We start from the raw sequence: 26,665 nt of genomic DNA on the forward strand, positions 1-26,665 counted from the left end.
CCTTGGAGTCAGCTTTGGACTCTGTCTTTTCAGGTGCTAGTCTAGGAGAGTTTAAAGGAGGTTCATGAAGAGCAGCAACAAGTGGATATATAATGACCGATGGAATGCAGCAATATAACCATGGAAAACAGAAAATAATTTTTGAAACATGTTATGTGACATTGATGTAATATGCAAATTTTTATTTTTATTTTTTAGAAAGAAATAGAAACATCGATCGGCTGCCTCCTGCATGCAGGATGGAGCCCAAAACCCGGGAATGTGCCCTGACCAGGAATTGAACTGGGACCTCTCAGTCCAAGGGACGACGCTCGATCCACTGAGCCACACTGGCCAGGCTGTAATATGCAATTTAAAATCATGGTCATTAAACAAATTTCTTCTCAACCCTTAACCCCAATTTATGTATACCATTAAGTAAATCATACTAACTTTACTCTGAATTTCCTTGATAGAAATACTCAAATATTAGCTTCTTTGGACATAAGCTGAGGTTTAGAATTTTCTGCTTGCCTGGTAGAAGTGCTTATAACTTAAAAGAGAGAGACAAGGGACAGTGACCTCAGGTTATTATAGCTATTAATTTGCATGTAGCCTTTGCTTCAAAACTGAGATGCAGCCAGATTTTTTTCCATTTGAAATATATTTGATGAATTCTATAATCAGAGAATACAGCTGACCCTTGAATTCTACAGGGGTCAGGAGTGCCAGTCCTCCACGAAGTCCATTATCACATATAACTGTCTTCATAAGTGGAAAGGCTTGCTGATTTATTTTGATATAAACTCCATGGTTAGTTGGGGCCACCTGCTGGCTGCATAGGGTACTGCAGCTCGGCTATATTTCAGACTGACCCATTGGTCATCAGGAAAAACCCTAGCAGAGGAGAAATTCCTGTGGTCAAGGGAAAGATGGAAAGTTTGTATGCACTGACAGACTAACAGTGGACAAACAATGCCACAGTCTAGAAGGTGCCACAGGGATTCCAAGCTCTTAGAACTAAAATGAAACTGCCTCATTGTGTCTTTTGGAGACTACAGTTTCCTTAAGAAAAACTATCAATTATATGTTAAAATATTCGGTATGTGTTATTATTACCCCTTCTTCATGCTAATTTTCAATGTATCCTTTCAGGAGATTCCCCTCACCCCAATCAGAATCCATCAGCAGTCTTATAATGGGATGGAAAAGGTTCACTTTTCAGAAATGTATTTCAGTTGCTGTTGGAACACATCTCTCTTCCTAAGGGAAGAGAGATAGGTCAACTCTATCATCACACTCCTTTTATTCTCAGCTACATGATATCCCCATACCGTTTTAGCCACTGCTTTTTCTTTTCTACTTCTTCCTCTTTTCTATTGTCTATAACAAAATGCAGGTGTACACAAGGTAGAAAACCCAGCAAAAGAAGAGGACGCTCCAGAGCATACAGGCGATTTTATTGAGCTAGTGCATTGGTGGGGAAGTTGTCCCCGTGATCAGCAAGAGCAGGCATTAGAGCGGGATCCGGAGGGAGGAGAGGCTGGGCGGGGCCTGGTCACTTGGTGACGCGCAGAGTTCTCTCTAGGGGGTCTGTGGCTCATCTCAGGGGCGACTGGATTCAGACACCCCCATACTTGGAAATGCAACGTTCACATTTCACTCCACCCTGAAAAAAAAGTGGGGTGTGGGGGAGAAGGTGAGGGATCCATAGTCACTGAGAGGCAGCCACCAACACTCAAATTCTTTTTTTGGTTTGTTTGTTTGTTTTTTATACATGCCCCTAGTGGGAACTGAACCCGGGACTCTCCGGTCCTCAGGCCGACGCTCCAACTGCTGAGCCAAACCGGCCAGGGCAACACTCAAATTCTCATCAACCAAGAAAGAACATCCTCCAAAGGAAAACAAAAAGTCCCGGTGGCTTCCTGGCTTCATGTCTGGGCTCTGGCAGTCATTCGTGGGCTGGGTACTCAGCCCTTTTCCCGGCTCCCAGAGGCCTGCTCAGAAGGACCGAGGCTAAGGCCTGCGTACTCACCGGGACTTTTGGCGATATTCCTGCAAAGCTTTCTCTGCCACGGTCTCCATAAATTTAGGATTGTTCATGGACACTTCTTCTGGGACAGTCACAGAGATGGGGTCAGAGTCAAAGAGCCTCAGAACCACCTTAGTGAAGCCAGAGGGAACGCTGGAGTCTGAGGAGTGGGAAGCCACCTGGGAGGAGCAAAGGTAAGAGAAGAGCTGGAACCCTGGCCAAACTGCCGCTCGCTTTGCAACAAAAATCAGGCTTACATTTGGACTGTTGACTCCTTTGCTTTTGACTAATCTCGACATGTGTACAACTCACCGAAAAGAAATACTCTAATTCAGACACTTGGTAGGTGTAAATGTCACCCCGAAAGACCAATCCAGGGGGAGCCCCACAGACTAAAAAATGATTTCCAGGCCTCTATGTTTTCTTTGGGCAGCTCCTGGCCTGGCTGTGGTAGAAAAGGAATCAGGGAAAGAAAATAAAGAGGTTCCCAGTGCGAGAGAAGCTTTCTATCACTGGTAGAGAAGGATGCACCAATTCACGAGCTATCATCCCACACAGTATACGGCAGGAAAGGCAGCTTCATGGACAGAGCACAGGGTCTGAAGCCAGGCAGGCAAGTTCTGATGCCCAGGGGAGACACTTATCAGTTATTCGACCTTGAGCAAGCTGTTGAACCTCTCTCACTTTCCTCATCCATAAAATGAGGTCATGACATTGTACCCCTGGGTGGTGAGGCTTCCACGCAATGGTTATGTAAAGGTCTTATGCTTCTTGCCATAGGACCAAATGCTCAGTGAAAAACCTAAGTGCCCCCTTTATATCTTCCTCCCATTCCACCCCCATGGAGGGTCACATCATCTCCAGCCTGCACCTTGGGCCCCAGCCTGCAGCTTCAGGACAAGACTCACCGTAGTGACCTGGAGAGAGAACGGGTCTTCGCGTTGAGTGAGGTTGGCCAGCTGGGACACCCAGTTAAACTGCTCGTTCAGCTGCTTCAGCAGAGCGGAGGTGTTGAGCATCTTCTGCTGGTAGGACCTGAACAGCTCGTCGTACTGCTGGGAGAGCTGCTCCGCCAGCTGGAGGGAGCTGCTCAGCTCCTCCCGCAGCTGGCTCTGCTCGGGGCTGCTGGCCGAACAGTCTGGGGAAACGCGCAAAAGGCACGCACGTGAAGGGAAGGTCGGAAAGGGAAGAACCGCGATGGAAATTCATTCACGCAGCCAGGACCTCGAGCAGAGCTGGTGCCAGTCCTCACTGTTTGTCATCCATCCGTGACAAAATAAAGAGCTCACCCCAGAATGCAACTGAACACATGGAGAAAGCCTCATTCTGGAACCCAGTGTCAGCTGAACCAAACGGTATGCTTAGTCCCATTAGAGACGGGGTGAGCGGCGTTGACCACGCTCAGAGAAGCGTGGACCTCAGTGCTCCGTGTGCTCAGACCTGGAGCCACGTGGACCTCAGTGCTCGGTGTGCTCAGACCTGGAGCCACGTGGACCTCAGTGCTCGGTGTGCTCAGACCTGGAGCCACGTGGACCTCAGTGCTCCGTGTGCTCAGACCTGGAGCCACGTGGACCTCAGTGCTCCGTGTGCTCAGACCTGGAGCCACGTGGACCTCAGTGCTCCGTGTGCTCAGACCTGGAGCCACTCTGGTGCCCTAGCCACGCTCCCCCCAATCATTTCCAGAGAGGAGAATGTCACATAGAGCTACCGTTTGTGTGGCACCTACTAGGTACCAGGTACCACATACGTGCTTTGGACACCCATTATCCGTAATAATCTGATGTATTCTAAGAACTACTAATAATGATTTTTTTTTCTTTTACCAATAATGAAATTGAGGCGCACAGAAGTAAATCACCCGCCTGAAGTCAAAGAATAAACAATTTGAGGGGCCAAGACTGAACCCAGGGCTTTAACTCCTAAACTTAGGCTCTTCCTATTCGGAGGCTGTGGGTCTGGAAGATTCTCCAAGCTTATCTTTTGGGCATAGCTGCAGAGTTGAAAATTCCGGCCCCAAGAGTTCACTCAGCAGAAGTGCAGGCCAGGACCCTCAGGTCACAAAGTACAGCGGCCTGGTGGCTGGGGGTCCTGGTTCCCGCCACCCACCACAGCTGGTCACCAAGCTCACCAGCAGAGCAGGGAAGGGCGGATTTATTCCCTTTGGGCCTGAGTGCCCACTGCAGGGTGTCAGATTGATGAGAGCTGGCAACTACCATCATCTCTAAACACCACTGTTTTTTTCTCCTTACCATTTTCAAAAATCTTCCAAGGAGAGCATATCAAACCCAAGCAAGATGGGGAAAGGAAATCTTTTCACACTAAAGAATGGTAATCATTTCATTAAATGAGTATATGTAATAATTCATATAAAATGATCATATTAAATGTAATCATTTGTATTAAAATCAAATAAATGTTAGGTAAGGCAAGAAACAGAATTACTAACAAGAAGCCAAGTTGGAAAAGATAGATAATGAATAACCTTAACTTTTTTACCAGAAAATAATTTTTAAAAATTTAAAAAGCCATGGAGAACAGAGACTCAGTCTAGAGAGGGAGGGGGATGCTGCCCCCAGGGGATATTTGGCCGCTGAAAACATTTTTGGTTATCACACCTGGGAGGGGGGTAGCTACTGGTATCCCATGGGTAAAGGCCGAGGATGATGCTAAACATCCTACAGGGTACAGGACAGCCCCAACTACAAAGAATGATCTGGTCCAAAATGTCAATAGAGAGGAAGTTGAGAAATTCCAGTCTGCCCCAGTCTGTCGTGCCTGCAGCAACCTTAAATAAGAGATCACATGTATTCCTCGGGGTAGAAAAGAAGGTGGCTGTTTCGGTAAGCTGTGATCAGTGACCCTTAAGATCAGTGCCAGGGGTGCCAATCTGAGCCGAGGCAACTCTATGTCTTTTCTTCTGGCTTTAACATGACTAACTTTCTTGTGGTGAGGTACTATATAATTTATGCTGTTCTAACAATAATATTGTATGGGAACAGCCCAAGAGGCTTGGCTGGGTACTCATCTACACTTTTCACCCATCGGCCTCCTATAACACTTGTATTTATTTTGCAGTAGCATCTAAAATTATAGGAATGTGCCTAGAATATTTAACCAGACCCCGAAGGCCTGCTCTGGCAAACCTGAACGTATTAAATAAGAGCAGGACCACAGCGTTGATTCTCTATTTACATGGGCAACAATTAACTCTTGCTGAGCATAGACTGTTGTGGGCCAGAAAGTGTTCTAGACACTTTCAGAGCTACCTCAAAGTAGAAAGAAACTAAACAATGCCCAGGTCTGATAAAGCTGAGGGGAACTATTTCCTTTGCCTCAGAGATGAACCCACCAAAGGCAATGTTGCTGGGAGGCTGAGGGACCAGCATCAGTGACCCATGGGTGCCCGAGACAGAACCCAAAATGCTGGTTAAGAGCACATTCCAAACATGGAGCACCTCCATGTGGGGGGTCCTGTAATGTTGGGGAGTTACTTAACCTTTCTTTGACTGAGCTTCTACCTCTGTTAGATAGGGACATTCATTGTACCCAACTCAGGGTCATTCTGAGGAGATAAGTAACTGTTTGCAACGTGTTCAGAACAGTGCCTGGCACATGGTAGGTGTTTGTTAAACAGAAAACGTACTATCTAAAATGTCATCGCCTGCAGGGAAGAGACGAGGATGTCTACTATGCTTGGCCCTTGGGAAAGGAATAACGGGAAAATCAAAGATGATGGCTTTTCAAAAAAGCATAGCAGCCCCTCCCAAGGCTTCCTGTTGACCATGTGCCGAATGACTTGGTAGGCGCTTTATATACTGTTTCCTGACTTCAGGGACAACTTTGTGCCCTAACCCTTGTCTCCTGATAAGGGGCCCAGGTGGAAGGGGGCAAACGACCTTCCCTGGTGCCACAGCTAGAAAGCACACAGCAGGAACTTGAACCCCCATCGTCTGACCAGTAAGGGTAGCCCACTGAAGCACCAGGGATGCGAGGCTCCCGGACTCACCCACTGACAAGATCTCCTGGCACTTGGCACACTGGTCCTTCATCCTCAGGCATCCCGTAGAGTTGTGACGGATCTCCTTGCACACCGAGCGGTTATCGTTGCCTTCAGGAGACACACAGGGGGAAAGAAGGGGTCGGTTGAGGGACCACAAAGAGCAGTACAGTGATGGGCTGCCCTGATCTTCCTGACCCCTTCCACACTACTGTTTGGCCCTTTGAGATGGTTCTGCAGGCAGAGCAGGTTGGAATTGGCCCGTGGACACTAGCCTCTGATCGGGGCTCCCTGCAGAAGGACTAGAAGATGGTTCCCGGGGTTTCCCAGCTGGGTGTGACCTGCCCTTTCACCATCTCCACCCAATGAGCCCCCTTCTGCCTCCACGGTCCCCTATTTGCACTTCTTTTTGGCATCATAGCCCATTTTGCTCTGCATTTTACCTGACTCAGTTCTCTCCCCCTACCCAGTCAGCACGCCCCTTGAAGGCAGCAATAGGATCCTCCTTATAACACAGGATATACAGTAGATCCTGGTCCAATTCAATACCCTCCTCTATTTCCAAATCATCTGAAGCCAAACCCCGATGTCAGTCAAACCACAGCATTTAGGAGGTGATGCTGGCCAACCAATGTCTATTGGTTCATTGAAGGAAATCACTTCTGAAAGTATTGGCTTTTCATGTCCATATTAGACTTCATTCGTTCATTGTATGCAAATTCTCTACCAGGCCCTAAGGTTACAGCCATGAATAGCTTTCTTAAGGTTATATAATTTGTCATCAATATATACATGGCGTCCACAGAAAGCCACCCGAGTTCCCAAGAGAAAGGGGTCTGGTTCCCTTGAGGGTGAAGTCAACATGATGCCCACCAGTTGCTGGAAGGTTCATGGTAAACTCCAAGCCCTGCAGGGATAGATTTGACCAGGTCCCACTTTATCAGCTACAAAACCTTGGGTGCACTCCTTTATCTCTCTGTCACTGCTTCTCCTCCTCAAATGGGGTTAATATGACCCTCACAGAGTTGCTGGGGGGAAATCAAGATGACACATGCCAAGTTCCAGAATAGTTCTTAGCATCTAATGGATTTCTCAACAAGCTGTCAGTTCCCATTCCTTCTTAGGGGGAATGAGACGTCTTTCTAACCTTCTGTGAATTCCTCCATTGGGAACTGGAAGAGAAGTCCATCAAACTGGCCATCCATGGCCTGTTGAGCCCGGTGTATCATGTCAAAGAAGGGCTGGAACATGTCCTGGAAGTTCATGGGTCCATACATGGGGAAAGGCATTATGTTTCGGGCTAAGCGGGACTTGGGATTGAAGTAGAGAGGCCTCCTCGGATTTGGGCCGAAGGGTGAAAAGTGGTGGGGATCCAAGAGATCCCGGGTGAAGAATCTGCTGTGGAAAAGTTCATCCATAATACGGGACACCTGGCTGAACCTGTCTTCCATGGTGTCCAGTACATGGGCCTGCTGCCGGTCATTCTCCAGCAGGGAGTCGATGCGGTCGCCGTTCATCCAGAAGTAGAAGGGAGAGCTCTGGTTCAGGAACTCCTCCAGCTGCGACAGGCAGAACGGGGAACAGTTAGGAGAAGCTCCCTAGAGTTCCAGGACCTCCCTCTTGTTGAGATGGGCCAGGCCCCTCTCCTGAGCGTGAGACTGAAGGCCCTGCTGAGACTGGCTCCCTGGTTTCTGAATTGTCGGGCCGGTGAACGTCTACTCTACCATCCCAACAGAGGAAAGCTTAGGAAGAGCCATGAGGCCACAGGAGTCACGTGGCCCGTCGTTTGAGACTAATCTGCTGTCTTCTTTGGCCACTAATGATCCCCACCCCTGCTCAGCCAAGGACCAACTGATGTCTTCAGTGAGTAGCAAAATTCACGAGTCCCAATTATGGAGGCCCACAGGGAAGGATGGGATCAACATTAAAGTATTAAAAATTCTTCATTTTTTCTGCCTAAGTGGACACAGGGCTCTGCCATACCACGGAGCAGTTTATGTAACCCAGCTAATAACTGTTGGATAAGTGTCTTCTAAGAGAAGTGGCAAATACCTGGCATGGGTGCTTTTCATCACTTCCTATTTCTGTACTCATAGCAGACATTACCAGTTGATAATGGCACTCTGGGCCCAAATGCAGGCAGAACTAATCAATTGCATCTGTGAGATGAAGCTGTGATATTGTGATTTATAATAAGAAATACATATTTGGTCTTTGACCCTTCCTAACAAAGAGCTCCTAAAACCCTTTAAATTTCCTATGATGAGAACAATAAAGGTGTCTTATATGATGTTAGTGAGGTGACTTGGAAAACACTTAAGGATGGAGGCTGGTTGCTAGGGAAACCAACATTGATGAGAAGGTTGGAACTTCCAGCCCTGGCCGGTTTGGCTCAGCGGGTAGAGTATTGGCCTGGGGACCAGAGAGTCCTGGGTTCAGTTCCCGCTAGGGGCATGTACCAAAAAAAAAGAAGGTTGGAACTTCCAGTCCTACACTTCTGGCCAATAGTTGCATCTGTCATGCATATGTTAATGAAGCCTAAATAAAACGCCAAAAGACAAGATTCAGAGTTTGTGGGGTTGTTGAACACGTGGAGATTTGGACAGAGTGGTGTACCTGGAGAGAGCGTGGAAGCTACCTGCCCTTTCCCTTACTTTGCCCCATGCATCTCTTCCATTTGGCTGTTTCTTTTATAATGAACCTGTAATCTTAGAAGTAAACTGTTTCTCTGAGTTTTGTGAGCAGCTTTAGCAAATTAATTAAGGAGGAGATTGTTGGAACCTCCACTCTATAGCCCAACAGTCAGAAGCTTAGGTGACAACCTGACAACCTGGAGGGGGTGGGGGACAGTCTTGTGGAACTGAGCCTTAACCTGTGGGATCTGATGCCATCTCCAGGTAGACAGCATCAGAATTGAGTTGAATTTTCGGACACCCAGCTGGTGTCGGAGAACTCCCACACGTTGGAATTGGGTGCAGAATAACAGAAGCAGTTTCATCAGGTTCTCCTCATTCCCCACTCAGAGCCTGGGCTGCACTCAACAGCGCTTCCCCTTTTCACCTGGTGGCCAACTAGCCCCGAGCTGCTTCTGCAGACACGCGCGTAGAACTTCATGCAGGTCTGTTTCAGGCAGGGCTTACACTCCTCCCAGAGGGCCGTCATGGTCTCATTGCACACGTTCTCGGATGCCTTCAGCTTCATTTCGGTGTCTTTTGTATCAGTTAGGGCATCCTACAGAAGGACACGAAGCCAGGCTAAGCACATAGAAATCACAGGCTTTACCCTCACCCAGCATGCACAGTGGTGCTGGGCCCTCAGTCACCCAGGCAGACCTTCCCACGTCTGGCCACACACTGTGCTCATTTCCACCCCTGCTCTGGCTCATCTGTTCCCTCTTTTGCCTTCCTGGGATTCCCTGCCCACCCAGCTTTAAAGATCCTTTCATCTTCAAGACCCAACTGTTCCTTAGTCCTCCCCCCGCCCCTAGAGCCCCTGTGGACATCTCCTTCTCTGACACCACACTTACAGTCTCTACCCCAGGATCTACCTCTCACTTACACTTCACTTCCTAGGCTCAACCTCTGGTGCTTAAAGGTCATCTTCCAAAGCTTCTGGAGGCTCCCTGAATCTTATGTGTCTATGGGAACCATGATCCCTGGCGTGCAAAGGAATAGGCAAGCTTTCAAAATCAGTCGCCACAACAACCCAAACTCCCTAGCATGCCCAGGTCATCTGATCTCATAATTCTGTAAGCATCTATGCCCAGGAATTCAGGAGATAAAGGACAAATTCTTATGCCTAAAGACACTTGTTTCCATAAGCATTTATGAGACACACACACACACACACACAAATACTAGAATTAAGTTAGATGTAAAACCAGGGGACAAGTTAAGCAAATTGTGGCTCATACTAAGGGTAGATAGGTACAGCATTACAAGAGATGTTTATAAGTCTTAATAATATAGTAAGCATTTTTTATGTTAAAAGTTCATGATTTGTCAAAAAAGCATTAGAGGAAAAAAGTACTAAGAAATAGATCAGATATTAACAGTGAATTGTCCTTAAGTATAAGAATTACAGAAACTCTTTTCCTCCTCTACTTTTCTATATTCAAATCTTGATGAATGAGCATTATTCTTCAAAGAAGAATGAAGTAGACCATGAAGACACGATGAAGATCTGACCAGGAGGAGTTCAAGGTATCCGATCTCCATCCTGCTCTCTGTTCCCTGCTCTGTGCTGGGGAACACCACCACACCTCCTACTGGGCCGATTCGGAGGTGTCAGCTACCCTGGTAACCTCCTTTCTTTCAGGTTCACGTATTCCTCAACTAAGAAGTAAATGGAGCCCTGGCCGGTTTGGCTCAGCGGTTAGAGCGTCGGCCTGCGGTCCGGAGAGACCTGGGTTCGGTTCCCGCTAAGGGCGCGTACCTTGGTTGCAGTTTGTCCCCGGCCCTGGTTGGGTCGTGTGGGTGGCAACCACTCGATGTGTCACTTTCACATCGATGTTTCTCTCTCTCTCTCCCCCTCCCACTCTATCTGAACAAAATATCGAAAAATGTCCTCGGGTGAGGATAAAAAAAAAAAAAAAGAAGTAAATGGATTCGTTTTCCGAACTTAATGAGCGTTATTATAAAATCTGGATTGCCAAATATCTAACTCCAACATAAACCATAAAAGTTCAAGAACAAGACTGGCCCCTCCCCCCTGAGCTATTTGAGGATCCTCATAGAATGGTGAGAACTAATACTGATGCCAAGAAGGGGCATAAAGTATCAAAGTTAGAGCTGCACCCAGGCCAGCATTTTCTTAAGTGGCTTCCATGAAATTGTGCTAAAAGCTATCAGAAAAAATAAAAACGGATTCCCTGGTCAATTTGATTTGGAAAACACTGAGTTAAATGAAGTTTCACAGGTTTCTGTGCTGCAGAACTCTCCAGAGACTTTAAAATGCTTTTACTATGCATTATGGATCCTGGAGGTGGCAGGTGGCCCCGTCTTAGCGTCTCCTTCATTAGGGGCAGGGGGGCAATAGGAGTTGGTTAGGATACCGTTAAGAAGAGCACTGGTTTTTAAAATAAATTGTTCATTGGATTCTAGTGTTTCAGTTTTGTTGAATCATTAATCACAGCCCAGAGCCACTATGTTCACTATTGGACTGAGGTGTTTCTGTATGAAGTGGTTTAGAACTCTAGAAATACATGGGGCAATTCAGTGTGTGCCTGCCTTGTCCCCAAAGTACCGCCCCTACTAGATAAGCTTTCTGAAGGTAGAATGCCGTCCCCTTCCTACCCCGTGACAGACCCTATCCAAAGCCTCCCTAGGAGCTCGCCCATAGTCAGGGTTTGGAAATATCTATTGAAGTGAATCTGGGTATCAGGCCCTGATATCAGGCTTGTAACAAAAGCAGACCCAAGATCTCACCCTCTGAAGCTTTCAAAAGCACATAAAGCCTCCCCATGCCTTAACCACAGGCCCAGTGTCAGGTGACACATCCCTAGAAAAACAAGAAGGCCAACATGGCACCAGGGCAGGATACCCCTGGAGGAGCCAGGACCCCGCCCCCTCCAGCAGGGAGTGTGGAACCAGGGGCGTGGTCACCTGGCTCCTCCTTACCTCTTTCTTCTTCTTGGCCTTCTCTAAGCTGAGGAGCAGTGATTTGCGCTCATCGTTTGTATGGTCCATTAGAGACTTTATATGTTTCACCTCCTTGAAGGCATTTTTAATTTCCTTATTAACGTACTTACTCCCCTCGGTGGACATTTCTGCAAGAGAAGGGCAGGGAAATAGAAAGAGGCAAGAGGAAGAGATGGCGCTGGAGCTACAACCCTGGAACCAGCTGGAAAGGTCAGAAAGGCAGTGGGTCCAGGGGCTGCCAAGGCTGGGAAACCCCTGGCAGGCGGCTTTGCCCTACATGTTCCCGTCACAGGGCTCATTGTGGACCCAGAGTCTGAGAATCCAGGGCACCTGCTGTTCAGAAGCACAAACCATGGGGCAGGCAGACCGCAGAGGGACAGCGAAACCACACCCCCGCGTGCTGGGTGCTGAGCCTGCCTGGCTGCCGAAGAAATTGTCACGGGGAAAGAAATCCTGCAAGAGTAACAGCTCAAGGTTCAAAACGGGAACTACTATTCTTTCGGAATAGAAGTCTTTCTGGGATTCAGGTTAACCAGACATCTGAACGTCTTCTCTCCAATTCATGGTGACGGAGACACAAAGCTACATTAATACCCGTCCCTCAAGGAAACTGTGACTAAGACATAGCACCATGTGACAAATGCAATGGGACAATGTTACCGAAGTAGCAGCTAATGCTTCTCTGGGCCAAACACTGAGCTGGACACCTGTGCATTGTTTTTAACACCCCAGCACCCTTGCACAAATTGGGAAAAGGGGCGCAGTGAGATCAAGATACCTGCCCAGGTGACACAGCAGGGGGGTGGCAGGGCCAGACTCATACCTGGCTCTGATCTCCAAGTTGGGGCTTTTAACCACTACCCAGAGGACAGGTCAGCTAGTAGGGCGAGAGTGGTGGAGGGCGGATGGGTTTCAGGAGAGGCCTGGCAGAAGAGGGGACCACCAGCTGGGCTCTGAAGGGTGACAAGCCTCATTTTGAATGATACTTCTCCTTCCCTGTGAGCAGAGGATACGGAGCGTGGTTTTCTGGGTGGGGAGGTGGAGATACATGTCCTAAATGCTATGGGCATTCAGAAAAGGGGGGCTCCACAAAGGCCCAAGTGGCCCAGGCTTCGTGGACCTTGGTGGAGGCGGCGCGGGCATCGGGCTGCACAGACTGGAGAGGAAACCGATGAATGAGAGGCAGCAGCCACAAAAGGCTTTTGCTCCACTTGAAAATGCCTGGCTGCCAACCTGACCACAGAGAGCCGAGGCCGGGGGCCCGGAGAAGAGGCTCAAAGAGGGACAGGGCAGAGCAAGCCCGACTTCATGCACAGGGTCAAAGGGCCTTTAACCCTTGCGGCCCTGACAGGGATGAAGCGTGCAAAGAGGGGCACTCGGGTCCGCTTACCTTGGAGCTCTCTGCTTGGGACGGCCGGCTCGCCCAGCACCTGCCCATTCTCCCAGGCCGTCAGCAGCCCCACCAGCAGCAGCAGAGCCTTCATCTTGCCTCCTCTGGAATCCTAGCACGCCTCTGTTTGTGGAGAAAAGGAGACTGTCATGGTAACAGCTAGACAGCCTGCTGGTTTCTGGCCCAGCCTGCCGCCTGCAGCAGCTTCCCAGGAGCCCTGCCATGAGCTGTCCCCTCTCAGCTGGCACCACTGCACTTTTATCCCCGGGGAAGCTGGGAGGTTATATCAGACTTGACAATGGACACTTTCAAAAGAAAGTGGAGGCAGTGGTACAGGGAAGAACCACAGGACAGCAGCCTAATACAAAAGAAACAAGAGTTCTGGAGTCAGAGCTCTGGGCTCAGGTCCAAGCCTTCCTCCTCCTCCTCCCGCATAAGAGCTAATGTGTCTGAGCAAGGCACACGCAGTCTGCATCCTGAAAAGGGTCTATCTGATGATACCTGCTCACATTAAACCACCCTGAAAACACCTCTCTTGGATCACTCATCTGGCCTCCCCTGGCCCCCATCAAGTGGGGACCACATCCCAGAGCTCAGCTGCCCACAGGCACCGTCTCAATCACTTCTCCCCACTGAGCCTCAGCACCACCTAAAACTGGTTTCAAGAGTCTGAGGCCCCAAGGGCCAACCCTTTGGGTCGGCACAGGAAAAGAAATCCATTTGTCACCCCCAGCGTGAGACCTGACCAGGCTGCATGGATTGGCGTAGAAATAAAGAGTGGGCCAGGCAGGAAAGACCACTGTCTTCAGGAAGTGGAGAGGGAAGGGCAAAGTCAAAGGGTTAACTCTGGGACCAAGGGGTACTTGGGCCCTGATGCCTCCCCCGAAGCCGTCCCCCTGGGAGGACATGTGCCTCTGCCAGGGCCCTTTCACAGGGCCTGTTTCCTCTAATCCACAGCAGGGTGCCCTGCCAAGGTGTTCTTGCCACCACTCTGGGCTGGCTGCCCTGAGCCTGGGGACAGCCCAGTCTTACACAATAGACCCTTTCCCAGAAGCTGAAGTTATTGCATAAAACAGAAACCCCTCCCCCTGTAGTCTGCCCCCTACCAACTGCTAATCTGAACTCATGCATTTCCCACGACAGAATGGGGAGGTGGGGTGCCCTCTGCCCGAAGTCGGGCACATCCCAAACTGCTCTCAGCTCAGCAGGCCCATCTGGATGTTGGAAGGACATTAATAAGGCAAGCCTCTCCAGGAAAGTAACTCGTAGGGCAGCCGAGTTGTGGTTCCCCAACCAGCTGCACAACGCACCTTAGCAGCCGGAGGAAGGGAACGGATCATGGCCTTCCCTGGAGACAGGTGGGCGGCTGAGCCAGGTGCTATTTCAGGCCTGCCAGAAGGTCCTGGTCTAACAAGTTGCCCTAGCTGCTCACTGAGGCCTGAAATGCCTCAAGCAGGGACAGCGTCTTTGTCATGCGAGAGAGAGACAGTCAGCAAAATATACCATTCCAGGTGAGGTCCCTGGTAGCAACGCCTTCTGAGAAATCCACAAGACAAGGCATTGCGCCCTGAAGAAAAGGGAGGGTGGGTGGCGAAAGAGCACTGGGTGAGGAGTCGAGAAACCCAGCAGCCAGTACAGGGTCTCCAGCAGGAGCCATCGAATTTAGAGCCAGGAACAAGATCAGTCTTCTGCTCAATTCCTCCAACCCAGAGGGGATGCCGGACCCAGAGACAGCATGGGGCTCCCCAAGGTCTACAGCAAGCTCATGGCAACCCCAGGATGAGAACCCAGCTCTCCCAATTCCCTAGTCCAGTGTTCTTTCCTTGACACCAAGTCACTTAAGTCTGTGAGCCTCAGTTTCTTCATCTGTAAAATGGACCTAATATAGACCTCAGAGATATAAATGTGTTCTGTAAAACAGGGTCTTATAGGATCGTAGTGAATTCTGACTACTTCACAAGTTGATGTAGAACCAAGTGTGAGCATGGGCAGTATCCCTCAGGGAAGTGGGAGCAGGTGGCAGGTTTGGAGAGGGGCAGAGGAACAGAATCAGGCACACAAAGGCCATCTGTGGTCCCTTCCTAACTGTGTGGCTTTGCCTTAGTGAAATGACCCACTACTTCAAAGTACCTGTGAATCCCTGGGGGGGTGGGGAGGGCGGGAACAGGGGTCATGTTATAATGCTGATTCTGGTTCAGAATCTGCTTTTCTAACAAATGTAAAGGTGATATTGATACTGCTGGTCCCAGGACAGCACTAGAACAGCGGCTGTGTGGCCATCAGCTTCTCTTTGCTGTGACTTGCCTCCCCTCTCATCTCCTGACCTGGGCACCCATCTGGCACCTGCTCTGACTAGACAAATCAGGCCAAGACCCTCCTTCCCCCACCATCCATCACCTGGCAGCCTTCCCCCTCAGGAGGGCTTAAACCCTGCAGAGGGAGCTTGGGGAGGACACGGTGACCGACCGAGGCAAAGCAGTCACACAGCTTATAAACTGCAGGGTTTAAAGTCCATGGCCTAAACTCCTACCCTATTTCCTCCCCAAATGTGGGAAACTAAACCAAAGAAAAGTAAGAAAATAATTCACCTCTAATTCACCTCTTCCAGAGGCAAATGTTACCACCGCGGTATATTTCCTTCTATTTCCTATGCATTTGTATACAAGCAGATTCTTTACATCCTTTATATCAAATATTCTTTTTATATAGCCACACTTTGAAAATACAGCCTATTTTCTGATATACTCTATTTTGCTATCCCACAAGGCTAGACATTTAAATTGTAATCCTATTATAATGATCACTGTCATGAGGATCCTTTTAGGGTATCTGTACTTTTAAATTCCTAACCTTTCTCTTTAAAAAATAATATTAAGAATAATCACCTTTTTTTTTTTTTTTTTGTCTCATTAGGTCCAGCAATTCGGGAAGGTCAAGAGGCTCTGGTTCTCATCTCAATTCTGACACCTACTTCCTGTTTATCTTTGGAGAAGGTCCTAACCCCCTCCAGCCCTCGGATTATCATCTATAAAATGAGATGGTTGAGCCAGACGTCTGATGTGTGACTTTCCCCTGATGTACCCTGGCGCATTAGGTAGCAGAAAGAGTAGGATTTAAGGGGTTGCACCACATACTTAAATCAAAACATCATACTTATAAACGCACTACCCAGAGGACTAGAAAATTCTGAAGCAAACAAGATGACGCATGCACGGAAGCTGACAACCACCACTGGAGATGGTACCTTTACAAGGAGGATGCTGCAGAAAGGCCCTGTGTGCAGGCGGACTCTGCCCCTCATCAGCCCGAGCCTCTGGCAATAGATGTCAGTTCTCCAAGTCTTAGTTCCCCATCCTTGCAAGAAGAGGATCATTACACCTGCGCTATTTACCCACAGAATTGTGGTTGCAGCTAATGAGCCGAGTCCCAGCCTGTGCACCGCCCCTAGCAATCTGGCCTTCGGCTCCGATTCCTGGTGATAGGGGCTCCGGCTACCTATCTTCCCAGACTCCCTCCACTCCATCCATAGCGCAGTGCTGACAGCCCAGTGACTTCTAGCGATTGTCCCCGCCTCGCGGGTCTACCACCCCGCCGCCCATCGGCCCCGGTGAGGCTCCGCGTAGGGATAGGAAAGGTGGGGACCTCTCACCGGCCAGTGGTGCCCGAGCGCTCCTCCTGGCGACGCGGCGTGGTAAGCACCAGTGCGGCGCCCTTATTTATAGCGCTCTGCCTCGTGTACACCCCCTTTGGGGCTGGCTGCAAACCTGCATGACTCACGCCTGGGAATGCACCGGGAGCTTTCTGGAAGCTGGCGCGGGAGGGGGTGCGGGGGTGAGGGGATCCGGTGCAGCACCCCGCGAGGGGCGCAGGGAGGCGCAGCGGCACCGGGAAAGGCCGCACCATCTCCAGGGGAGACAGGTCCCAGGTGTGCTGGGCACCGCACCCCAGGAGGGGCGAGCCTGAGTTTTCGTGCACGGCTCAGCGCCCCTCTCCTCAGGGTTGGCGGGGTCCACTGTGCTCGGCGGTCCCAGTTCAAATTACACCTCACGGGTCTGCAGCTCTATTGAATGTTAATCTTTCATATTAAACATATTCCACTCCTCTTGTTTCATTTAAGTAAAAAAGTAGAAAAATAATGAGGGTGGAATGGGGAGGGGTGCTGTGCTTAAGAAGAAAACGTGGAGTATGAAATACTGATTTCCCAGCCACAGCAATCAGACAGGGAGAAAAAATAAAAGGGATCCAAATTGGAAAGGAGGAAGTGAAACTGTCATTATTCGCAGATGACATGATACTATATGTAGAAAACCCCAAAGACTCCATCAAAAATTTACTAGACTTAATAAATGAATTTGGCAAAGTAGCAGGATACAAAATTAACTTCAAGAAATCGATGACATTCTTATACACCAAAGATGAAGTCACAGAAAGAGAAACTGAAAAAACTATCCCATTTACCATCGTGGCAAAAAAATTAAGATACCTAGGAATAAACTTAACCAAAGAAATAAAGGACCTATTTGCAGAAAACTACAGGTCATTGAAAAAAGAAATAGAGGAAGATATTAAAAAGTGGAAGCACATACCTTGTTCATGGATTGGAAGAATTAACATCATTAAAATGTCCATACTACCCAAAGCAATCAATAAATTCAATGCAATCCCCATCAAAATACCAATGACATATTTCACAGAACTAGAACAAATACTTCAAAAGTTCATATGGAAGTAAAAAAGACCCCAAATAGCCACAGCAATCTTGAAAAAGAAGAACAAAGTAGGAGGGATCACATTACCAGATTTCAGGTTATACTACAAAGCCACTGTACTCAAAACAGCCTGGTAACGGAACAAGAACAGGCATATAGACCAGTGGAACAGAACAGAGAACCCAGAATTGGGCCCAAGACAATATGCTCAATTAATATTTGACAAAGGGGGAAAGAGCATACAGTGGAGTAATGACAGTCTCTTTAATAAGTGGTGCTGGGAAAATTGGACAGCTACATGCAAAAAAATGAAACTAGACCATCAACTTACACCATACATAAGAATAAACTCAAAATGGATAAAAGACTTAAATGTGACCTGTGAATCCATAAAAATCCTAGTAAAACAATGTAGGCAACAAAATTTCTGACATCATACGCAGCAGAATTTTCACGGATACATCACCTAAGGCAACAGAAACAAAGGAGAAAATGAACACATGGGACTACATCAAACTCAAAAACTTCTGCACAGCAAAAGCAACAACCACCAAAATGGAAAGTCAATCCACTGTATGGGAGAGCATAATTGCCAACGATATATCAGATAAGGGGTTAATTTGCAATATACATAGAGTGCTCATACAGCTCAACAAAAGGAAGACAAAGAACCCAATTAAAAGATGGGCAGAGGAACTAAATAAACACCTCTCCAAACAGGACATACAAATGGCCAAGAGACATATGAAGAAATGCTCATCACTAATCATCAGAGAGATGCAAATTAAAACAACAATGAGGTATCACCTCACACCTGTCAGAATGGCCGCCATCAACAAATCATCAAACAACAAGTGTTGGCGAGGGTGTGGAGAAAAGGGGACTCTAGTACATTGCTGGTGGGAATGCTGGTGCAGCCACTATGGAAAACAATATGGTGTTACCTCAAAAAATTAAAAATTGAATTGCCATTTGACCCAGTGATCCCACTTCTAGGAATATACCTTAAGAACCTGAAACACCAATCAGAAAGAATATATGTACCCCCATGTTTGTAGCAGCACTATTTACAATAGCTAAGATTTGGAAACAGCCCAAATGTCCATCAGTAGACAAATGGATAAAAAAGCAGTGGTACATATACACAATGGAGTACTATGCAGCTGTAAGAAAGAAAGACCTCTTATCCTTGAGACAACATGGAAAGACCTGGAAAGTATTATCCTAAGTGAAACAAGCCAAACAGAGAAAGACAAGTATCATATGATCTCACTTATTTGTGGAATATAATGAACATAACAGTCTGAGGAATGGGGTAGTCCCAGAGACGTGGAAGTGGGGTACAGACTGACAATCCCCAGAAGAGGGGGTGGGGAGAGATAAACCACAGAACGTATACGCATGTGTGCATGAACAATGGACATGGACAACAAAGCTGGGGACAGGGTGGGGAAGGAGGGGGAGGGGGAATCAGTGGGGGAAAATGGAGAAACATCTGTAACAAAAATAAATAAATAAATATTATTATTATTTTTTTTTTAAAGAAAGGGTTTAGAGGACAGCTGTATGATCAGGGGCTGTTTTTCTTTTTATTACTTTTGAGGTACAACTTGAGGCCCAGTAGCTGGTTGCTCAAGGTCCAGGGGTAACTAGGACCCCACTCCTCTTAGGAGGGAACCTGGACAAAGCTTCTAGGCCCGTGAAGAAGGAAGGAACCTGAACTGAGTGCAGGGAATTCTGACTGTAGTCCCAGCTCTGCACTGAAGTGCTGGGTGACCTTGGACCAATCTCATTGTCCTCTGGGTTTCTTCCTTCTGGACAGTAAGGAATCTGTTTTGTATCATCTCTAAGGTCCTCCCTTCAGCCTAAACTTAGACAATGCCAAGTGTGAGAAGATCATCAGCCCAGAAGAAAAGAAACATCTAGTGAAAATTTGGAACAGTGTTTCTCCCCGTAGGCTTTACTTTATTTTTCTTTGAAAAAAAAAAAAGTCTAATTATCAGTAACAGCTACATTTTCTATGGCAACTGCCTCCTCCTTACTGTATCAATGCCTGACGTTAGAATTGTGTCTGAGCACACTTCTTGTAACTTTTTTGTTCTGTAGCTTCCCCGGCATCTGGCACAGGACGTATAAACCTGTGATAATTATATTTTTTAGAATCAGACTTTGGAGGACAGGCAGGAAGATCTGCCTTAGTCAGCTAAAGTAGGGGGAGGGAGGAGGGGAAGAAGGGAAGAGGAGAAAATAACATAATTCACAGCCAAGACTGTGGTCCCCTAGGAATGATGACTTGATTACTCCAGCCTCTAAGCAAACAAGGCCCAGAAGATTTCATTTTGAGGGGGAAAGTGTGAATTTTGAAAGTACCATAAATGCATCGCTGGATTATGACTATTTGAAGTAAATCATAGAGGTCAGCTGGTTCAGCCCTCACACAATACTCAATTCCTAACCTCCCTGCCCTGCCATCACCTGCCCTTTGGCCTTCTGGACCTTGGCTCTCTTGAAGCTTTGGGCTTAGCCCTGGGCCTGCCCATACCATAGAGGACTGACCACAGCACAGAGCGGGACCACCTGTCCCTCACCCAACACTCCAGATTAGCTCGTAGTTAGCTGCTGAGTCACTGGGCTGATTCATTAGAATTCATCATCTTTTTGGCAATGCTACTTTTATTTAAAAATAATTTTTTTTTCTTTATTGATTTTAGAGAGAGAGGGAGGGAAAGGGAGAGAGAGATAGAGATATCAATGAGAGGGAACATCAATTGGCCGCCTCCCACATGCCCCCAACTGGGGATTAGGCCCACAACTTGAGCATGTGCCCTGGCCAGGAATTGAACCGGGGACCTCTTAGTGCATGAGTTGACGCTCAACCACTGAGCCACACTGGCCAGGCAGCAATGCTTGCTTTTAAATCATTCTTCTGACATCAAAGTTACAACTAAATTACAGAACAACCATCATTCAAAACCACCTGAAATCAAGCTGAATGGAAGTCCTACAACTACGGAATTAAAGCAGCAGCCACATCCAGACTGGTAGGAGGGGCGGAGGCGGATGGGCTGGTCCCACACCCACGTGTGCCGGATAAAAATCAGGAGGACACCTCGGCTGGGAAGGTCCTCCCTGAGGACTGAAGGGTCCCCATCCCACACCAGACGCCCCGCTCAGGGTTCCAGTGCCAGGAAGAGAATCCCCATAACTTCTGGCTGGAAAAACCAGCGGGAACTGAGGCTCAGGGAGGCTGAGGTGGCTGGAGCCCCAGGCAGCTCCCTAAAGGGCCCGCGCACGGACTTATCGGACTCTCTCCCTCTAAGCTTGGAGGGGAGGCAGCTCCAGGGGCGCCAGAGACATACAGGGAAGAAGTGAGCTGTTTGGCACTGGAGCAAGGGCTGGAGAGGGGGCTTTCTCCAAGACAGACGTGCTGTCAGAGGCCTTTGTTCCTTTGGTGAGCCCTTCCCTGGGGCAGCAGACAGCCACCATATCTGGGACTCCAGCAACCTGGCTCACACTGGTAGCTCCGCGCTGGTGACTCCCTGAGGCCCTGCCCCACCCAACTTTCAAGCCCACCCAAGCTGTTGCCACTTGCTTAACCATAGGATTGGCCTGTCTTGGATCTTGCTTCAGGTTTTCCTAAATTCTTTCAAACAAGCAGCATCTGGTCTCAGCTAGCCCCATACCTCTCGTTAAGTAATACACAGAAACAAACACAGGGAGGCAGCCAAAATGAGGAGACAAAGAAACAGGTCCCAAATGAAAGAACAGAATAAAACCCCAATAAAAGAACTAAGCGAAATAGAGATAAACAACCTAACAGATGCTGAGTTCAAAATACTGCTTATAAGGATGCTCAATGAACTTAGTGAGAACCTCAGTGAACTTAGGGAGGGCCTCAAGAGCATAGAAAAGGACCAGTCAGAAATGATGGATGCACAGTCAGAAATGAAGGAGGCATTAACTGAAATAAAAAATAATTTACACAGATTCAATAGCAGAGTATGTAAATCCAAGAATCAAACCATTGATTTGGAATATAAGGAAGCAAAAAATGCCCAATCAGAACAGCAAAAAGAAAAAAGAATCCAAAAAAATGAGGATAGTGTAAGGAGCCTCTGGGACAACTTCAAGTGTGCCTACATTCGCATCTTGGGGGTGCCAGGAGGAGAAGAGAGAGAACAAGAAATTGAAAACCTGTTTGAAACAATAATGGCAGAAAACTTCCCTAACTTGGTGAAGGAAACAGACATACAAGTCCAGGAAGCACAGAGAGTCCCAAATAAGATGAACCCCAAGAGGCCCACACCAAGACACATCATCATCAAAATGCAAAAGGTTCAAGACAAAGAGAGAATCTTAAAAGCAGCAAGAGAAAAGCAGTTAGTTACCCACAAGGGGGTTCCCATAAGGCTGTCAGCTGATTTCTCAAAAGAAACTTTGCAGCCCTGGCCAGTTTGGCTCAGCGGTTAGAGCGTCGGCCTGCGGTCCGGAGAGACCCGGGTTCGGTTCCCGCTAAGAGCATGTACTTCTGTTGCAGTTTGTCCCCGGCCCTGGTTGGTCGTGCGGGTGGCAGCCACTCGATGTGTCCCTTCACGTCGATGTTTCTCTCTCTCTCTCTCCCTTCCTCTCTCTCCCTCCCATTCTATCTGTACAAAAAATGGAAAAATATCCTCGGGTGAGGATTAAAAAAAAAAAGAAACTTTGCAGGCCAGAAGGGAGTGGCAAGAAATATTCAGAGTGATGGAAAGCAAGAACCTACAACCAAGATTACTCTATTCTGCAAAGCTGTCATTTAGAATCGATGGCCATATCAAGAGTTTCCCGGACAAGAAAGAGTTAAAGGAGTTCATCACCATCAAACTGTTATTATATGAAATGTTGAAGGGTCTTTTTGAAGAAAAAGATAAAATATATGAACAAACAAAATGGCAATGAATACATATCTATCGACAATGGAATCTACAAACAAAAGTGAACAGGCAGAACAGAAACATTCTCATAAATACAGAAAACATTTTGTTGGTTGCCAGATAGGAGGGGGGTTGGGGGAATGGGTAAAAAAGGTGAAGGGATTAAGAAGTACAAATTCATTGCTAGACTGACAAACCTCAAAGAGAAAGGGGTTGGGGGGTGGGAAGAAATAAACCAAAGAACTTATATGCATAACCAATGGGCACAGACAATAGTGTGGGAAAAGGCGAGAGGGGGGCAGGAGTGGGGAGGAGGGGGTCAATGGGGGAAAAATGAGGAACATCTGTAATACATTCAACAATAAAGATTTAAAAAGAAAGAAAGAAAGAAAGAAAGAAAGAAAGAAAGAAAGAAAGAAAGAAAGAAGAAAGAAAGAAAAAAGAAGAAAGAAAGAGAGAGAGAGAAAGAAAAGAAGGAAGGAAGGAAGGAAGGAAGGAAGGAAGGAAGGAAGGAAGGAAGGAAGGAAGGAAGGAAGGAAGGAAGGAAGGAAGGAAAGAAAATGCTTAAGAGTATAAAATTGGTAGAAATAAGATGCTGGAAGTCACAAAATGCACCTGTGTTTCCAAAAAGCAAAAATCTGATTTGGAGAGGAAGACAGTTAAGTGAACATTATGTCTTCTGTCCCTTCCGATGATGGTGCTAGTACATGAAATCAGTCCATAGCACAGGTTTAGCAGATAGCCAGCATGTAAGAAATGTTTCTTGCATGAATAAATAAATAAGTCTGCTACTCAAAAATAAATAAATAAATAAATAAGTAAATAAATAAATCATTCTTCTCCCATGTGGACTTAGGCAGTCAGGGTTGGGGTTTTTAGCCTTGATTTATTTGGGGGGGGGGCATTGGGAAGGGGAAAAGGGGAAAGTAAAGAGCCTTATATTTATCTGTCTCTTTATGCTTGGCCTACCACCTCTCCCCTACTCGAATATCCTTGTTCTGTGTCGCCACCCCACCGTAGCCAGGCTCAGTGCCTTCAGCATGCCAGCTTAACCATCGCTGATATAACTGGAACAAGCTAGAGTCAGACAACAGCACTACACTGTGGCCTGTAATTAAGAATCACTCTCTGGGCTCTAATTATTTAATGAGTGCATTCAGTCACTTATACGTCTTGAAAAAAATCACAGATCATAAAATCAGCCCACAGCTGATGCAGAGGAATCCCAAGTGCTTTTTGGGGGGAACCTCTCTAAAATCCAGAGACATTCACTTCATCAGCTGTGTTTCCCTTATCTTCCATCTTGGATCTTTTTGGGAAAAGAGGTGAGGCTAGCCTCCCCCGAGTTGCTTGTCATAGACTGTAAGGAGACACCTATTACTCAAACTGTCTTCACTGTTAATCACGCGCTCTGGACTGGTCTGTATTTCACTCCAGAGTTGGTCATCTCTAAACTCTTACTCCAATTCATAGATTAATGGGCATTTTCCACAAGTACCTGAAATGCAACTGATAATTATTTTAGATCAGTGGTTCTCAGTGGAACTATACAATGGAATGAGACCTGGGAAGAGCTTTCAAAATGCTCAACGCCTGAGTCCCACCTTTGGAGGTTATGGCTGAATGAATCTGGGGTGCAGCCAGATAGAGTATCAGGATTTTTTCAGCCCTCCAAGTAAATATGATGTCCTTCCCAGCTGACACATTGCTGGCTTACAGTTTGCCCATCGGATCCTCAAAGCATCTTTATGTCCCTTTTAATAATTTTTCTTTATTGATTTTTAGAGAGAGAGGAAGGGACAGAGAGAGAGAAACATTGATGACAGAGAACATCGATTGGCCCCCTCCTGCATGCCCCACACTGGGTTTGGGCCCACAACCTGGGCATGTGCCCTGACCAAGAATCGAACCGGTGACCTCTTGGTGCATGGGTGGATGCTCAACCACTGAGCCACACTGGCTGGGCTCTATGTCCCTTTTAAAAGTATGTGGTGTTCTTCTCATTTTATAGAAGAGAAAATTGGGGGGGGGGCGGTCAAGGGAGTCTGAGTTAGCAGAGTTTTGCTTACACTGAGTGAAATCGGCCGCTTTGTAACGTCTGCTCTTTCCTCTTATTTCTAAGGCGCCACATGTTAAATTGTTCCCTCCTTTACAGCACAGCCCTTTAAACATCTGAAAACAAACGATTCTATCTCAACCTAAATGTAGTTCTTTTCACAGTTTCTCTGCCCTTTTCTCATGCCTGACCCTCAGGTTTCCATTTTGTCTTTGTCCGTCTTGTGTAGCTTTAGTAACAAACACAAGACACCAGCTTGGGCTGGCCAGACAAGAGGGAGCTGAGACACTTAGTGCATGTGATTTGATGCGAAGCTTCCTGAGCCCCCAAGGCACCGTCTGCTTAACTGTCCGTGTTATCACACACTCTGCCTCCCAAATTAGCTTACGCTGACCCTGGGGCAGGCTGTGGTGTGCGAGGCATACACAGAGACACAGAGGCAACCGGCTGCAGTTTCACTCAAAGATTTAGGGAGAAAAGTTAATATTTAATGAGGAATCAATCTTTTTTCTCTCTTTCTTTTTTTCATCTGCCTTTTCCCAAAACCTCCCCAAAGCTCATGCTTCTAAAGTAATGGGTGTCCATTTATACATACATTTATATTTAGAATGTGTGTATATCATATGTAAATGCATGATATATTACATATATAAACCTATGAGAGATTTTGGCCTTTTCTTATTAAAAATAAACATAACATCATATTATACACATTGCTTTGCAATTTGTTCTTTTCCACTTAGTAAAATATTATGGGCATCCCTCCAAGTCAATACCTACATCTAACCCATACTTTTTAGTAGCTACATATTTTATTTAATCATTCCCCTATTTCAACTTTTCTGTCACTGTAAGCTGGGCCACAGTAAACAGCCCTCTGTGTGTACCCTAATATGTTGGTGACTTTATTAGTATGTGGTAAAGTCTCAAATCGAGATTGCTGGACATTGTTGTCCTTTTGAATTTTTGCCAGTCTAGTGGGTAAAATGACATTCCCTGCCTTCTTAATCTCCTCATCTGATTATTATTTTCAACTATTCATTTTTAAATAAAGTTTCCTCTTGTGTATTGATTTGATATGATTTCAAATCCACTTATTTGTGACGTAGGTGAAGGTGTTTTGATCTGTTTCTTTGTGACGAGTGAAGGAGTTTATTGAGGAGGCTGTGTCAGGACATTGTCGTGACATCCGTTGCCATCGATCAACACTCGGTAGCTCAGCTGATGACGGGCACTGCTGGGGCTTATCGATAAGACCACGTGGAAAAGCAACTATGGCAAAAGAATGTTAGACTTTAAATACCAAGAGTTTGTGAGGCTCGCCAAGAGCATCCAGTCTGGGCAAGGCTATGCTTTGCTGATCTAAATAGCTCTCCAAAGACCTTTGGGGCATTAACTGCTGCCTGGATAAAGTCGACTCTTTTCCCAGCCGTGGTGGAAACCTTGCAGTGGACCCAGGAAAGAGATCAGTTTGCCTGTCAACACTGAAGCCCTCGTTCCCTGGCAGGTGCTCTAGCAACAAGGGACTTTTACTTTCATGCTGGCAGCTGAATGTCAGATGGCTAAGCCATCTCTCCAAGTGCCAACTCAAAGAAAGGCACACCTCAACTAAATTCGGACTTTATTCTGTGTCTCCACTTGCAAGGAACAGTAGTGTGATTAATCTATCATTGCTTTGGAATATGTTATTTCTTTATTGGCTTATTGAGAGACATTTTCCTGTATGCTTTTGGCTTGTGAAATTATTATCACTCCCGCAGTGAAGTTGTGTTAAACTATTGGCAAAGACAATCTCAGTCTCTGAGCATAATTTTGCCCCCTTCCAAGACACCTTTTTGAGATTTGTCCATTCCTATTGTTTGCTTGTCTCGAGTTATTCATCCTTTTATTTTATTGATTTACAGGAGCACTTTAAATAAATAAAGTAACCCTGTGTGTGTTGTAGACGTTTTA

General features: G+C 46.9%; 1 protein-coding gene across 1 annotated transcript; it reads right to left on the minus strand.

The window, feature by feature from the left end:
- Positions 1 to 1,422: 1,422 nt before the first annotated feature.
- Positions 1,423 to 16,761, minus strand: CLU (clusterin). The gene is made up of 9 exons (XM_036240639.1): positions 16,687 to 16,761; positions 13,038 to 13,160; positions 11,627 to 11,775; positions 9,069 to 9,239; positions 7,156 to 7,567; positions 6,018 to 6,119; positions 2,920 to 3,149; positions 2,015 to 2,190; positions 1,423 to 1,648 (listed from the first exon to the last, which is right to left on the minus strand). The coding sequence occupies exons 2-9, from the start codon at positions 13,129 to 13,131 to the stop codon at positions 1,639 to 1,641; spliced, it is 1,344 nt and encodes a 447-aa protein (XP_036096532.1). The 5' UTR covers positions 13,132 to 13,160; positions 16,687 to 16,761; the 3' UTR covers positions 1,423 to 1,638.
- Positions 16,762 to 26,665: the final 9,904 nt, after the last annotated feature.

This window comes from Molossus molossus, unplaced genomic scaffold, assembly GCF_014108415.1.
Source record: "Molossus molossus isolate mMolMol1 unplaced genomic scaffold, mMolMol1.p scaffold_m16_p_4, whole genome shotgun sequence".
NCBI classification, from domain to species: domain Eukaryota; kingdom Metazoa; phylum Chordata; class Mammalia; order Chiroptera; family Molossidae; genus Molossus; species Molossus molossus.

What these genes read in the sequence shown, in the direction of transcription:
- CLU (XM_036240639.1), bottom strand. Translation starts at nt 13,131, where the DNA reads ATGAAGGCTCTGCTGCTGCTGGTGGGGCTGCTGACGGCCTGGGAGAAT. An exon ending in CGGGGCTAGTTGGCCACCAG is followed by an intron (nt 7,568 to 9,068) that starts GTGAAAAGGGGA and finishes TGCCTGTCGCAG; the next exon opens with CTGGAGGAGTTCCTGAACCA. An exon ending in TCTCTCTCCAGGTCACTACG is followed by an intron (nt 2,191 to 2,919) that starts GTGAGTCTTGTC and finishes TGCTCCTCCCAG; the next exon opens with GTGGCTTCCCACTCCTCAGA.